Source organism: Alosa pseudoharengus, unplaced genomic scaffold (genome assembly GCF_046254945.1).
Source record: "Alosa pseudoharengus isolate Yale_2024_CS ecotype anadromous, Long Island Sound unplaced genomic scaffold, YU_APseudo_1.1 YU_APseudo_1.1_scf_16, whole genome shotgun sequence".
NCBI classification, from domain to species: domain Eukaryota; kingdom Metazoa; phylum Chordata; class Actinopteri; order Clupeiformes; family Clupeidae; genus Alosa; species Alosa pseudoharengus.
In genome coordinates, this window is record NW_027468630.1 from 4630584 (window position 1) to 4648177 (window position 17594).

The following is a 17594-nucleotide window of genomic DNA, read 5'->3' on the forward strand; positions in this document are numbered from 1 at the left end:
CCATATCTTTTACTGTCTATGGTTATTTCCCACAGACATTTGACGACCGGAAGTTGGATGCATACGGAAGTTACGGAGGTGGGACTTATTCTGGAGAGGTCTTTCAGAGAATGTCTAATAAGTATGAAGGTATATTGGGTGCAAAAGTGGCGAGCACATTTAACTGCAGATTTTGCATGTGCACACTAGTCATAAATGTGTAACAGTAAAGTTGAAGTTGTACATATTTTTTTTTAAATCTTGTTAACACAAAATAGGGGCTACGGGTAATGGTAGTCTGAGCGCGATCCAGGATCCAGATCCGGCCGCCTTGTTTTCTCGATCGATTCGCTCGACGTGCACACATACAAATCTTTTTGCTCCTATTATATCACCTAGCCAGGAGCAAAAGTATTGTCACTCGTAGAAGCAGATTCGAGCACTTGTATCAATTGACTTGTAGTCGTGCAAGAAAATCAAAGCGATCTGTAGAATTTTATAAATGAGAAATTATTTCACAGATGCACAACTTAGGATGCATGAGTTCACATTTGGGTTTACAAATGCACGAATGTTGTGCATGTTCTCAGATTATGAAACACGGATGTGCAAATGTGTTTCGCACCAACTGCACTGCAACGATTGGAGCAAAAGTGTCGAGTGCATGACTCTTGAAAGTTGTGACTCACAGGATAGGATTTGTGTACCTGTAAAAAGGATTTGTGAACCCGTAGCCCCTATTTTGTGTTAACAAGATATAAAAAAAATACGTACAACTTCAACTTTACTGTTACACATTGATGACTTTAGTGTGCACATGCAAAATCTGCAGTTAAATGTGCTCGCCACTTTTGCAACCAATATACCATCATAAATAAGGGGAGAACCGCCACTCTCGGCAAACTCCCGGTTTCTGAACTGGTTGCAGTTCCTTTTCTGGTTCAACATGAGGGCGCTCACGAATAAGTGCAGAATTAATGGAGGTCTATGGAGCTGTACTCCTCAAATCCACTTTTCTCGTGATATAATTTTTTGCCCAGAAATTTGAATGTTGCACGCAAAAGAGGGGACAGAGAAAATACACACCGCTGAGTATATTTTGAGTCACTTATTGGTTCTAAAAAGCCTTTCAAATGTGTCAATGACGTCATTCATTAGCAGAATGCTAGTGTGTTGTGGGCAACAACGACCCAACCTGTAAGAAATCGAAAGGAAGTAAGTACTCGTTCATTCAACTTTTGACCTATAATCCATAGTGAGCTTGCAGAAACCACAATCAAATCTTCGATTTTTCAACGACAACCAGGTGAAAGAGACAAATTTAGCCGTCTAGCTCCATAGACCCCCATTGTTTTTGCACTTATTCGTGATCGCCCCTAGCGGAACTGCAACAGATTGCAGGTACAATGGAGTTAATAGGGAGTGATCCGGCTCTCCGTAAACGGGCTCTGGGTCTATGGAGACGAAATTCGCCCTGGTTGGGCGAAATGAAAGCGAATCGCCAAGGCAGGCAAAACAAAGTTGGCCAAAGTTTAACTTTATTTAAATGAGGACCATTCGAGAACCAATCAGGTCTGCGTCTTTGTGTCTGGAGGCGGGAGTTACAAAAAAGTCTGACCAAGATGGCGGAGACTACCTGAGCTGTAACACGAAAAATTTGTATGTGATTAAAATGTTTCTACACGAACATTGGCACTGGAATCAACACGAATTGTGGTTTATATGCCACACGAACTTAGTCAGAGCACATACACCACTAAATATAAAAAAAAAAAAAAAAAAAAAAATTATATATGTATATATGTTAGTTTAAGCACTCGATCTTTTTAGCTAGCTGACAGGCGAAATGCTAGTATTTTAGGACATTGGATTGCATTGTAAACCTAGCTAGACAGCTAGGCTACATGCTGCAACACAGGTATGAAATCTATTATGTCTTATTGACCTTGTTGTTTCTATGAACATGAATTGTTGTTTATAGGCAACATCAACTTAGTCGAGGCATAAAGACCCCTGGATATCTTCATTATTGTAGGTAGCAGGGACCTACTGTCGAGCAAAGTTGCACGTCTTCCCTCTGTGCCACAGATAACCTATTACTCCTATTTTATATATCCTCCTTGCAAGTTGATCAGGCTTCCGTAGACTAGAGGATTTATTGGGATGCTATAAAATAAGGAGTAGCTACGCCTAGATCTTGGACAGTTGGCTAACGTGCAAAGATGTTTTACCCTAGAGATTATCTAGAGACACAGGTTATAGGCTACTTCTTGCTTAGGTTTTTAAAGAGTGGAGACCTTTTTACTGTCTTTCAGTATCAAGTCACACTAACCCAAGTCTTAGAAAAGACAGATGAAAAATCACAGGAGAGATACCTTATCTTCCTGTTAGGAAATCGTAGAAGACCCAAAAAGACATACAAATGTAACAAGGTGGACCTTAAATGTGTTGCAGGTGACCCAAATAAATGGATGGGAACAGAGAGCTTTGGTCAATAATTGTTGCTTTTTATTTCTCTTTAACTGCTCCAGGAGGGGGAAAGGATACTTGGTCAGGGGAAATGTCAGAACAGAAACAAACAATAATAACTCAATAAACTTGGGGATAACACAAAGACAAGGACAGGGAAAATACCTGCGTACAGCTGTGACTCTTTTAAGCACTAGTTAGCAAAATACCATACAGTCGCTCGACTAGGAGGGAACAAAACTGTGCTCACACGCACCCACAAGTGCCACTACACTGCAATCATCAGGAGTGAGTAATCAATCACACTAAAGAACACTCATGAAATGGTTTGAAACCCACACTGGCCACTAGGGCATATACTAAGAAGGAGCCTACTGCTATACAGGCATTGGCTATCTAGCAGAACAGGGGCGCAGGAGATATTTTGAAAGTGAGGGGGACCAAATTGTGAACACAAACCCATAGTGAAATCAGATTTCCAGATATCGGATTGCCACCTCTGGCCCACTTTCGACCATCATATTTTAAACTTGCCAGAATATTAAGATAATACCATTGATTGTTTTCAAAATATTGTTTGATTAAAATTGTCAAAACTGTGAGATGAGCACAATGCCAGATCTGCCCTCAGACCAGCTTTTTGCTATGTGCAATTCTACTTAAACAACATGATGTTGATATTTTATGAAGCCATGAATGAATCATCATGCCTATGATCCAAACATAGACTACATGATCAAATAGCCTAGTTAGGCCTACAGTACCTAAATTGTCTGGTATAAACCAAATCAACTCTCCACTATGTGTCTGCAGTTAATATTTATGCAATGTTAGAACATGTTGGCTTAACAAGTTACCAGTCTAGAACACACAGAAAATTGCAACAGAAAGTTGCCTTTATAATCAACTATTTGTTCCAACAGCATTTAAACAAAGCATTTATAAAATTGAAAAAAATATATATTACATAAGAAGTAAAATAAAATACTGTTACTGTAGTAACTGTACCACATTTTCCCAAGCTTCAAAGAGCTCCCCATGTCTGTGACAGCCAGACGTGACACCGCTAAATTCTCAGCTTGTTTATACCCCACACTGAACGCGTAAGAAAGGCCCATCACCCTGGGGTGTGGTCGCCTACTCTCTGGGATTTATGCACCAAGGTAACTGAAGTATCCAATTTGTGTCTTGAAATTATGTTTGAAATAAATGTCTTAGAACAAAAACTTTGGGTAGGCCTATATACACTTGTATTTTATAGTTAGGCTAGTGAAAACGAGTTGATCAGTAGGCTAGTTGAGTTTGTTATCAATAAACATAACAGCTAATGTCATGTTGAGCAGGAGATAGGCTACCATAAATCCTCAAATTATGCCCGGGATTGATTCTATTTATAGCCGGACACAGGGCTCGAATTATCTTTTTGTCTTTAAGGGGGTCTCTCTATCTCATAATAAGTTGACACACCCCGCGCGTAGCCTAACAAGGCGATACAATGAAATAGCCTAGGCGCAAGTGGCGCTTTTGCGCAGTAGATATGTGCACGGTAGGCCTAGGCTTTACCTTGACACACGCATACAACAGACATAGGTTTTTCATAGAAATTGATTACTTTTAATTAATTTCAACATATTATTGATTATAATAGTCCATATCTCATTTAAATTTCACAATACAAAGAAATAGACTAAACGAGTCTGTGCCATATTCTCAATTTCACAACGTAACTCATTTAAACCAGACCACCGTCTCAGATAGGCTATCCTCAGTGTCAAACACAATAATGCATGTAGTGTAACTTATACACAGGGGAAAAAGCACTAACTGGCAGAAATGAATAAAGCCAGCCAAACTATGTTCTAGTAGGCTAATGTGTTGAACCGTGGAAAATTAATAGACGAACAATTTTGGAGTTTGCACTGAGATATTGTCGGGTAGCCATTGAATATTCCGACATCAGAGATTACTAACAGGTGTTTCAAAATAGCTGGGAACTTTCCGGAGCTCTGAATGGCAGAGGATAGCTAGATCATCAGACAACACAATCATTGTAGGCTGCATTATAGGCCATAATGTATGGCTTTGTCAATCAACATAGAATAGGTAAAGCGCAAGTTCAACAGCAAACAGGACTTTTCAGCACGTATCAAACCACGTAGGCTAGCCCAATGAATGCCTATGCAAATAGACAAAACACTCACACCAAAGCAGGGTGACTTCTTCAGATTTGCGAGTGCTGTCAAATCGATACGGTTTGCTCATATAGTCTAGTGGTGTGGTGGTGAAGTGTCATGCTGCGTTCAAGAGCGTAGTGTAGGTCTACTTCCCGTAGCCTATATTTTAATTTAACGTCTTTAATGGTAAGAGATCGCACAGGGATGGATAATGAGCGGTTGTTTAAGATTAAATTACAATGCCAGACACCTTCAGATATGAGAGACCCCCTCAGGTTTTTGACTTTGTTGCTTTCATGCGTAATTCGAGCCCTGGCCGGACAAATAAAGGCAGGTTCCCATATTTGCCTATACCATACCAGCAATTACCATCAGTCCACCAGCACTAGAAGACATTGCTTCGATTTAAGTCAATGAAATAACACCTCTTCTTAATATTTTATTATATTGTTGGTTGGATTAATAAAGTCGTTTTCCATGGGTCTCCAACACACGTTCTCAAGCTCATTGTCTTGCCGCCCCTTTCGAGCTATAATTGCCAGAGGCTGAAGCCTACTACATTTAATTGTTGCGTGACTCAAGGCATTCCAGCCTACGAATTTAATAAAAAGTAGCCTACTAAATCATGCATAATTAAACAATAACTCAATTTAGGCTACTTGGCTACGCAAAAAGGTTTCTATTACAGCACAACCCCTATTCAATGAATGGCTGCCTTGTCTCGCAATAAACAGCGGTGGAAATCCCGACACTTTTTCAACTGCATGAAACATAACAGTGAACCATCAAATATCTCCCAGAGTTCAGTGCCCATCAGTCCCAACATTTAGCAATATAATCAAACAGTCCAAAAGTAAATTAGATCCCAAACCAAACCGAAAATGTTATGCTTTTGATGGCCTACCAGTATGCCGCTCCAAACGAAAAGCATCTCTAATGATGGTTGTTAGTAGAAAAACTGGCTTCAGATATCCAACAGAGTGAATATGAGATTGTGCAGTCTTACAGTACTGTAGATGGCTGTGGTTAGTGATGTGATGCTGTTAATGGGGAGTTTTACATAGTTAGCGCAAACCCTATAGGTTATTATTTATTTAGCGTATATAAGGCTTTTTTTCCTTATCAAAAGTGAGGGGGACGACGGCTGTCTCTTCAGCACTGCGTGGGACACATCCCCCACGTCCCCCGTGCCTCCTGCGCCCCTGTAGCAGAATGTTACAATAGGTCACAGCTAGGAGGGGCAAAGAGACAAGAGGAAACAAATAAAAATAGTAAAACTCAAACCAGTAAAAGGGAGAAAAATCAGGAGGGGAACATTAACTGAGGCAGCCCTCGAGCGGGTGGTTAAGAGGGCTGCTCAAAAACACTGGCCGACTAGGCCAGTGCCGACAGGGTAGGAGAGGGGAAAAGCAGAAAACAAACAAACTGGGGATGAACAACCAACTAACTCACCCTGACCATAAACCAACCTAGCACTGCTACTTGGCATTGGAAGGCACAATAACGGGCTAATGACAGAGCAGAGGGGTATTTCACAAAGGCAGAATTAAGACATCCAAGATAAGTGATAAAGCGAGGTTTGACATAGCGTTGTCTGGTCATCCTAGCTCAACTCGTTTCACTAATGCCAATCCAGGATGAGTAGGAGCGACTATGTCAAGCCAGGTGTAAGTAATTCAGGATGTGTGCGCGTTCTCGTTTCTGCTCCAAAGTGCCCACGGTTGGAATAAAAAAGACGGGGAAAATAGCGTCATTCACACAAAGTGAACAACGGCTTTTGACATAGACTAACAATTAAGTAAAGTTGTCCTTTTTGGAATGGGGAATCATGGCTATTTCTGTAAAACAGCAGGAGTAGGCGTGGTAGACCAACTGAATGCAAATTTACGTATGCACCCATGTGTGAGTGCTTCCTTGTCTCGGAACGCAACGTCAATAAGAAAGCGCTTGCCACTGCAAATATGCACATAGTATGATATACCAATATTAATATTGTAGTTGAAAATACCTTCGAAACCTTGCCCCTCCACTCCCAATCAACTACAGTAGGCCCTAGGCTATTCATCAAACGTCTATCAATAAAATAATCAAACAATGAGTACCTATAACCTATGTTAATAATTATAAGGCTATCACAATTAAAACTAGATGTACCGCGTAGCGGTACAAAATATGACCGCCGCTCAGTCCTGCACATCCATTCCGCGAAAATAAATCATATTAATGAATTTGTCTCCATCTTCTACTCCATTCCTCACTCTTGAAACTTTTGTGTATGCTTGTTTGAAATGTGTGTTTGCACACATTCCGCACACAAAGTAGCCTACTGGCGCTGCAAAGGTGAATAGATTTGTTTCTGGGCCAAAAAATCTGTAACATTGTTATAAAACCTTTAAAATCTCTAAACAATCACAAGTAGGGCAGTTCATCACAGTCCATCCATTGCAACTGGACTGATGAAAGGTACACCTGTAGGCTACATTGTATTTGGGAAAAGCAGAAGGTAGCAGCATAATGTATTTATTTATTTATTATTAAACAAAACAATCCCTGTCAGTTCCATGCAGTTTTCAACAGCTATCAAGAAGAGAGGTCATGTCATGGATTTTTGTGAATGTTTCTTCTTCTACATATGCATAAGTTTAGTCATCTAGTTCAAATGATATTCAGCTTTATTGTCAATGCACAAATGAAATACCAGTAGTCTAAAACAAAATGCCGTTTTTCCCAGTGGTGCAAATAACTGACATGTCCAAAGGGCCTTCATGAAATGCGTTGCGAGACTGTTCATACACATTTTAACGGGCAAAGTTGAAGAGCTACTCTCCGTTATTGTTTGTGCAAATAATATGCTGATTCATGTTCCCTTGCATTTTGCAACCATGAGGTCAATGGTTAAGCTCAATCTTTTGACGCAATCTTTTGATTTTCACCCAGCCTAGTCCATGGTAGGCGCCCGATAGAAATATTGTTTAATTTTGCGATTGAGATATCCACGCACTGGCGCCCCCCCTGCGACGTGTTCGCCCCCCGGTTTTAGAGCTATTCTAAATGCAAAAATGCATAGAGGGAGTTATGACAAAACCGTGACTGTTAACAAACTATAAGCTATATAAGGTAGGCCCTATGCTAGGCCTATTACACAACACAAATTGTCGCTAGGCTATGCTGGCGACCCAAATAAAATCTCCGTTGGAACCAATGGCTTACACCTTACAGTATCAAGCTGCCACCTCTTGGCGAAAAAGTTAATAGTTTTGCATATCAGTAGTAATACATTTCACGTAGCTGTGAATCACGGAAAGGGCGAATGAAGTGGACACTTCTAAACGGAACCCAACCCACTGTACAGTAGCTCAAGGTCTGTGGCTAAAGCAGCCATAATGAAAGCGTTATCATTGTTTGGATACTTCACACACACGTGTTTTTTAATCGCATAGACTACAACTACCAAGCTGGAATCAAAGCACATCGACTCCCCTCTCACACCCTAAACAAGCACTTCGAACAAACAAAAAGCGCCTCAGTCTCACGGAATAGCCATAGGCAAAACTGTATCTGACCCTTGTAACGTTGGTACTAAATCATTCATCGCAAAGAATGATTTTTGTAGCACGTGCAACAAATATGTGTAGGTACAGCCCTGCCCTGAATACATCTCAACGTGCGCTCTAAAACATCTGGTTTAAATGGAGATTGTAGATCATCACGGGATCATAGACAGGTTATCTTTCAGGTAGCCTATATATTTTCCATTAAAAAACCATCACGTAGCGAACGTGTTGTGGCTAACTCACTTAGCTCCTGTTAGTAGCCTAGGTTATGGTCATAAGCAAATGAGATGACAGTCGAAAGATACAATTAGTGCTGTTATCGATTTGCTTGGTAGCTTATAAACGCATTTATGGTTTTCTACAAATACATCAATAATCAAATTGGCCTCCATCACTCAACCATGCTAACGGTAACATTATTTTACCTACGTTCTGCTATTGATAGGATTAACGTAGCCTACCTGCAGTAAAAAACAAGCATGTCCGATAAACATTCTCAGATTTATTTCGGCTTCAAGAGGAAATGGGAATTACATGTCATGCAGAAATCATCCTACCCTTAGACGTTCTCTGCGGTAAACTACTGTAGCCTACAGTCTTGTCCTTGTAGGAAGCATAGTGTCTTTCCAACCCATTTAAGATTAACTTCCAACAAAATTACGTCTCACTGCAACGATGCGCCATCTAGTGGACAAACGACTACTTATCGCCAATACTGGAAATGCAGCCATGATGATGATGATGAATATTTATTTTGGCTTTCTTTTAATCCTACTGAATTTGTAATTATGTATCGGCCGTTCTAATACCGATAGTATGTGGGTGCCTGTGTGTGTGTGTGCATGTGTATATGTGTGCACCACCATCTACAGGCCAATGAGTGTAGAGTCACTAAATGTACACATAACTTAATTTTTTAGACCCCCCCCATGGATGAAATTCTACGAAACTTGGCATACCCCCAGAGAATGTCAGGTTAATCATACACATAAAATTTGGTGCAGTTCTGAACGTCTTTACTGAAGAGAGGGGCGATTAAAGCAGAATGATATTGCATTTTCATTTTTTACCGGGGGGGTGCAAATCACAAATGAGTGATTATGGGCTAAGTTGATGTGGGCCCTTGAGACCAACATACCATAAAAATTTCTTCATCCTCGGTGCCACGGTTCAGGTAGTTATTGAGGAAAAACTGCATTTTTTGGGTTTCGGGGGGCCCAGCGCGGAGGGGGAGTGGCCCCCGGGGACCAAACGAAATTTTTCCGTAAAAGTCTAGTGGGGCTACATACCCACCAAATTTCATGTGCCCTGGTGTTTCGGTGCCCCGGGTATCGTTGACCAAAATTTCAGGAAGTAGATGACGGGGGAAAAAAAAAAAAAAAAAAAAAAAAAAAAAAAAAAAAAAAAAAACTTTGACAATCCCTATATGACCGCTTCGCTAGCTTCGCTAGCGGCGGTCATAATAATAACCATATGGTAGTAAGCAGACAATCTGTTTTGTTTTGCGAGCAAATACCATTAGCCAATAGTTTATAAATGGAAGAAAGCTCCTTAAAAATTAGCATGGAGGTCTGATGTGAATGACAGCTAGCAGAACCAAAAAGACGACATAATTACCATTAGAATTAACTTAGCTTGGCTGTTAGCCTGGTCGGGACCAGGCTAGGTGCAGAGAATAAATCCCCATGGTAACTTATGTGCCCTCTCTTTTGTGAAACCAAGTCAAGGCTAAATTCATCCAGGATAACCTAAAAATCCCAGCTTAATCCCTTATCTAGGTTTTGTGAAATACCCCTCAGGTCACCACTAGGGGCATACAAAAAAATTAAAAACACAAACTAAATGTAATCAGGGGAAAACAGTGGTCAGGCTGTCACGCGGACAGCCAGCTGTGATCTATAGCAAACAAGAGAACAAGATTTTACTAATAACATACATCTTCAATTATAACATACATGCCACATAAGTCATAATTTTACAGTTATTAATACAAAAAAAACTTTTAATCAGTACAAAATGTATGCACTTGAATCTAAATAACATACAAATACATATATTTTTAAACCCATGTAGCAACCCCAATCATTACTGCATGGTTAACTGGCAGTACAAGTAAGCCATTGCTGCCTACCTTGGCCTTGTTTGTGCTATGGGCAAGAGGCCCGAGGAGTCAGAGTGGAGGAGGGAGGGCGCGTCAACTATAAATGGAAAAAAAGGAATATTGAGCCAATGTACAGGGCATAGCTAACGTAAAGGCAGGGCCACGTTACGGCAAGACAGAACAGCTGTAGACGTCATTGCTGCGCTACGAACACAAACACTCAACTATGCTACTTGCTAGGCTCATTAGCATGCATCACCTACCTTGATGAACGTGGGTAGTCTACTAGTCAAATGTCGGGTGAAATAAGGCAGGATTCCAGGGAGGTTTCGTCACACTGCAGTGAGAATGGGCCATACGGAACAGCACAATAAGCCAACATTAAAACCCACCATAAAGCTAAACAGTATGCATCATCCCCCCCCCCCCCCCCCTTACCGTCACTAACCAAGCAGCCCAAGGTTTGTTTGTTGGTTAGCAAGAGAAACAAACATAGCTAAAGCCCACCGACTACGATACTGCAGTTCAAGGTGAATCACAACCGCATAGGCCTACGTTAGTATAAAAGTCCACCTACCGATGCCCAGCGTGAAATGAGCACAAGAAAACGCTCCTGTCCTCCAGAGTAGCCTACTGCCAGCGACGGCAACTTTCATCCTACGAGCCTCACAGAACACCATTATATTTCCAAGGAGTGATGTGCCCATTGGTTCCGTGTCATGTCCACAGGTAGGCACAATTAGTGTGCACCTAATCAGTAGGCGTGCTCACACAAATACTGTTTGAAGAGTTAGATGCAATAGTTAAATGAACTCTTTACTTTTCAGCACTTCAGAGGTGTTAACAAAATGCGGCGCATATCCACTTGCTGGTTACAGTATGTTGTAGAAAATATAAAAGGACTAAATCCACAAAAAGGAAAAAGGAGTAAATCCACAAAATAGGAAAAAGTAGTAAATCCACAAATAGAGGAAAAGAAAATACAATAACAATAGTAAATCCACAACTGGAGGAAAAAGGTCGGCCGATTGTCGTTCAGCAGTCACTCAGGTCGGAGTAGCAGGTGTGACGGAGTTTCAGTCAGCCTGGCAAGAAGTCCAACACTTTGCTTCTCAACGAAGTAGGCTACGGAGGATGAATTCTAACAACCGCACGCGACATCATAAAGCAAAAATCCAAAGAGGTAAAGGGAAAAAAAAGAAGAAGAAGCAGCCCTGTCCGTTTAGTTCGACCCCTATTTATATTAGGTAGCCTTGTCCTCCCCCACACATTCCTAAGGCAAATCAATCTTACTTTCCCACGACAGTTTAGAACCTTCTAGAAGATGCAGGAACATTCCCACGATGCAGGATTTTTCCCACAATAGCTGGGAATATTCCCACGGTAGCTAATACATTCTAGAAGTCACTGATCTTAACCAACAATTTAAAATGACACACATCTCCGGGTTACATTTCGGAGATGCTAACATTACATTCAGTAGGCCTACCGTAGGTTTACAGATAGTTTCCAGAAGTTACACAAACAGTTTACATTCAACAACAATTGTAATGATGCATTACATTTAGTAACGTACACTTTTACAGTCATCAAGAGAGTTCGGTTGCATTCTAACAGGTTACAAACATTTATTGCTTTAACTCTTCACACAATGTAATCTGAACACAATCATTTTTTTAAGGCACTTTACCCATTTCACAGTTTTGAAACATACAATTCCTTACATACATAATTCCCTGAACTTTAGCCTACAATGTCAGACTACTAAAGTACTTGTCTTGATACATTTCATTCATCACACTTTATTATTGCATTGCATGTAAATGCAATGGTCTATTATCGCTGTTCTTCTTATAATTATTATTCTGCTTCCGACCAAATTTGACGTTCAAAGGCTCTAAAACCACTGAACCGTTTGACGTCATTCAAACACTCCTACAAAGGTCTTGTAACGGACAATTGTACAATGTCTTTTTACATTTGTGAACTTTATACTTTTTGAGATATTTACGATAAAAGAGCAATACATTCTCATAGAGTTAACATTGACCGCCGTGGCGGCAACTTTTAGCATTATGACGTGACCTCCAGCTGAAGCAATCAACAGCTGAGCAGAGCTATACCTGGAGCTGTGAATCTGGGAATCTGCTGAACGTCTTGGCCTGCTGTGCCGTGGTGACTTTATTTGCTCGTGAAACTCATTCAGAGGCACATTTCTCTAATTACAGACAAGGTAAGTGTTCCGGTTTTTGGTATTTGAGTCATTTATGTCGTCAAACATGATGTAACAATATCGTATGAAATGTATGAAACAAATAAACTACACTAATGTTATAACGTTAGGTAACGTTTTAACATTAGTTAATTGTTTGACGTTAGCACATTGCTACGTTGATTATGTAAGGAAACCCACTGTTAATCAACGTTAATATGTCGTCAACTTTACAGTGACCGGCTGTAGGTTTCGATAGATAACGACAATCAAACGTAGGCCTAATGCACTAACGTTAACGTTACATTTGTTCATTAGGCCTACTAACCAGCAGCGTTTTAACTAGAACGTTAACGTAAACCAGAGAAGTAAGTAGGCCTACAGATAGGCTACTATGGCTCTGATTTTATTCGACATCAGGTCACTTTACACGGGTGTATAGAATCAAGCACCTAGAATAGATTATGAATGCAGACTGGTGTTTGATTGCATGGGTGTCATGAAGGGCATGAATAACGTGACTCATTGTTGATGGTCATAACGTTATAGCTTCCACCGTTCACATTTTAGTTCAAGCTAACAAATATGCTCCTGTTTTTATTTTTACCAAATTTGTAACGTTGTTCACCGCTTGTTTGTGTATCAAATAGGCCATGGCTACGTTTTCATTCTATGCTCCTGATTCTTACGTAGCCTAAGTAAACACTATCACGGTATGCTATCATAGTTCGTCTATTGATGGGTTTCATCAGGTCCCTTTCCACAGGTGTATACAATCAAGCACCTAGATTATGAATGCATTTGGTGCTTGATTATACTCTTGTGGAAAGGGACCTTATGAAAGCCATGAATAGGCTACTGTTAGGACAATTGCAGACATTGTATTGTTTTGGCATAACTGTTAAACTTGTTTGCTTTTGTCTTTTAGGTTCCAGACCAGACCAGTGGTGATGACCATGTATGACATTACGTGTGTGCCTGTCTGTGTGCACACCTGTCATACATCTCTGACAATGTTGCTAGCAACATACTAACATACATTCTTACAAACATGTAACCATATCTGTGCACATACCATTTAACCATACTGAGACTTATCTGAGATCTACACTGAGACATTCTGAGAACTATATTGTTGTGTGAGGACTATACTCACTAACTATAGGGAACATGTATACCTGTGAATCAAATTTGTCAACCATTCATACCTTTGAATCATTCCTGTGCTGTAACATCTGTGAAACATAGCTGTGCTGTTAGACCTCTCTTTTTAGACCTGAGCTGTGCTGTGTGAAAAAAAGGATTCTAACCTAAGTTCTGTCTAAAACTGATCATCTGAAGGGCTGACTCTTTTATTCTTCAGTGTATATATCACCATCAAATTTGACCTAATACCATTAACTGAGGCCTCTAGCTGTTGCTGCCAGTTCAGAGTTACCACTGATAAATAGATCTGTCTTAGGAGAATATGATTGGCATTATCAAGTTCTGTATATATATACTGTTATTTTTACTTCAAGCTTACATTGGTAAGTGTTCATTAGTGTATTCTGAGTATCATTCTGCTGTATTAAAACAAAGAATGTTGATCAATATTGATTTGACCATTTATTTTTACTGACTGTCATATACTCTAAGCTAACATCTAACCAAGTAAGTGGTTTTCAAGAATACTGTAAGACTGTGTAATCTGAATAATCATACTGTAAGTAATATAATGTTGTACACAGCAGCTTTTTTGCATTTACATGCAATGGTAATTCCCTGGAATTGCATTTTCTAGTTTATTATGAGGTCATTGTTTGCGGTTATGGTTCATTTTCCATTCTTTTATTCACATTCAATAATCATCAAGTATTTCTGAGGTCAGGGCAATCTGGTTTAGTAATCCAGCACATTGTTCAACATCTGTTATAGAGCACATTCATTCACTTCCACACTTTCAGGTGAACTTAATTCAAGAGTAGGTTGCATGGCCACTGGTTTAACATTAGCCTACGATTCAATTCCTGGTCAGTTTCTTTCCTAATTTGCCTAATCATATTTTCTAGATCAGACAGATTACCTTGATAGCTAGCGCTGAATCTAGCCTTTCTGCGTTTTCACCTTGTAAGACGTATTGGTTTTGTGCTACCGCTCTGTGGTCCATACGGATGGTGTTCAGGCAACACGTCAGTATTGATTATGACTATTGTAATAGATTATATTAGAAATTGTAATCCTACATTCATATAAATGTATTTAATGTTTTGTAGGCACTTCATGAAAAGGCGAAACAAGACATGGAAAAGCAGGCATTTTATTTGAAAAACATCTTCCTTGCAGATGACCAATCAACAAACACTAAGAAGGTGGTGTTTATTTTCAGATATATTCCAGTCTTTCAGTTTATTTTTAAGGATAATTCCTTTATTCACAGATGTTTTTATATTGTGTGTTTCAGGTGTGGCAAAATCTGGCATCAGCTACCCATAGGCTTCAGGAAGTATTTTATCTCAGAAGTGACAAATACTACCAAAATGTTGTGTTGGTGAGTCATGCAATGTATTCAGGGGAAATTGACTGAGCATTAAGCTCTTTTACTGCAATGTCCTGAGTTTACAAACAAAGTGGATCAAGATGCTCGACAGATCGGCGTGACTCACCAGTCTACCCGTAACCCAGCACAATTCGTTTAAATAATTAGAAAAAATGATAATATATAGACAATTCACAGAGCAATTTACCAAAAAAATCATGGCCATTGGTGACTCTCCTGGCAATGAACAACTTCAATTCATATTCAGACAGATTTACAGTGGGCATTACTTTGAAATGGCCACTTCAGTCACGCATTACGTGACATGAAGCTGTGTGAAACTTTAGTACCACTTTCAGCCACTGTACGTCGCTCTGTCAGTAGCCTGCCTGCTGCCCCTTCTGAAAAAGCAGGAGGCTACCTTTAAACATAATTGTTGCCGAGAGAAATCCCACCAAACAAAATAAATCATGCATAATTAAAAATGACCTCGTTTTAGGTTACTTGGGTATGGCATAAGGCTTGGCTACACAGTGGTAACGAAAATCGAAATCTTCTTTTGATAGCCTACCGGTGCCGCTCCACAAAACAAAAAAATATCTTAATTTGCTGTCTACGTTATTGTCAGTGTTGGGGGTAACAGGTTACAAAGTACAATTCAAATATCAGTAATTCGTTACAGTTACTGAATAACCTGCGCTTCTCTTACTCTTGATATCTCTAATATATTGACTTATTGTTTCCATAGGCATGCAGTGATTGCTTATTGAAAATATAGATTAGCCTAGACACATTATTTCATTGTAGAGATATGCGCAGGATAGAGCATGCATGCATTCTCTCCTTGCACCGCTCTGCCTCAAACAGGTTGGCTTCAGCCCGCACCTCCCCTACGCAAATCCAGTGTCTTCAAGAACTGTTCATGCAGACTACAACTGGCGCGGTGTAGCCTACACAACTTTGTTCAAAATTGATGCTTTCAAGTTAACTTTTGCAAAGTTAGTGTTATAGCCTACTTATCACAACGTTGTCAATCGCAAACACTAATTTATGGAAATTGATGGAAACGTCTCTCTACGGAACTACCTGCTTAATTTGCGGAGGACGAAGAGAAAGCACCTTTTTGATAATTGAGCCAGTAGAGAAATAACTGTTCAGAGCTAATCTGTAGCCTAGTGTAGGCTTCTGCAGAAAACAATGTTGTTGGCGATTTAATACTATCTAGCGACGTTTTTAACAGGCTACACAATAGAGGCTTAGACAACCAAGACTGCAATGTAGTCAATTGACTGCTTGACAGATTATTTTTATTTTTCTGTACAATAAACAAATACATCTGCTTTATGCCGCAGAATTAGGCACTTGGCCAGCCGATAGAGCTGGTAAGTCCCGCCCATCCGCTAAACCCCCAGTGGACCTCTAGATTGAAAAATCGTCAATGCAAGTGAATGTGAGAAAATAATTATTTTCTGGTCCCGTTTGAATTGTGCCATGAATCTGAACATATGTTGTCTGTGAATTTTTTTATATAATTTTTCATGTTACTAGTTTGACCGTATATTATATGATTATTCGGCTATCAGTTGTGGAAAAGACATAACGAGAAAGACTACATGTCACCTGTGACGTGAGCTAGCTCTAATCGCTAAAATTAACTGAGATGCTAGTTTTTGTAACGGCAGGAATAAACACACATGGTAACAAAAATATTCGAAACATGTCTAGCTTCACTCAACACATTAACACATACAGTGTGATTGTAAAGTTGTATGGTTCACTGTGTTCAAAGTCGATCTTAATAACCCTCTACCTCTCGACCAACTGATGGTTGTTATGGGAAACTAGTTAGCTGTCGTCTAGCGGAAAGTTGTAGTCCACAAAGTGCTCTCACACAAAGTTTAACCGCATCAAACTTCTACCCACTCAACTGTAGCATTCTTTACACGAAAAATTATATTAAAAATTCACAGACAACATATGTTCACATTCATGGCAAAATTCAAACGGGACCAGAAAATAATTATTTTCTCACATTCACTTGCATTAACGATTTTTCAATCTAGAGGTCCAGCGGGGATAGCGGAAAGGGCGGGACTTACCAGCTCTATAGAACGGGCACATTTTGGAGAGAATAGAGAATGTACTCACGCAAGAATCTGTAGGATATTTGTGGCGGGTTACCAGCAAACAATGTTTAATGCATTAACTTAAGACGTCAAACATTTTCTAAACAATAAAAACAGAAAGGATGCAGCAGGCAGCAAATGTAGAAGAGTCATTTCCAGTGGAAGAACATAATGCTGAATGAAGCCCAAAGCTATGTAAGGGATAATGTATAGAACGCCGGTCATTATTGGGAAAATAAGTCCCGACAGGGCGAACCGGACCCCGACGCCAGAGACGGTTGATTAAGGATCTTTGCCGACGCGCAGCGGAGGGGTCTTGTTCCGCCCTGAAGGGACTTATTTTCCCAATAATGACCGGCGTTCTATACATTATCCCGCTTATTACACGGCTACTTGCCAAAACGAAATAATAAACTCCCCACAATATTACTTCAGCCTACATAGCCTAGCCTATTTGTTAT

The 17594-nt window shown here is 39.9% G+C and overlaps 1 protein-coding gene across 3 annotated transcripts in view; it reads left to right on the top strand.

Annotated features, from left to right (window-relative positions):
- The window catches only part of LOC143125382 (uncharacterized), an 84156-nt gene that overhangs the window by 56569 nt on the left and 9993 nt on the right, over window positions 1–17594 (top strand). For all 3 annotated transcript variants that reach the window (XM_076286789.1, XM_076286788.1, XM_076286790.1), the window contains 2 exons: window positions 14745–14840; window positions 14933–15019. In XM_076286789.1, coding sequence (XP_076142904.1) covers window positions 14745–14840; window positions 14933–15019 — 183 coding nt within the window. The remainder of the gene's footprint in view (window positions 1–14744; window positions 14841–14932; window positions 15020–17594) is intronic.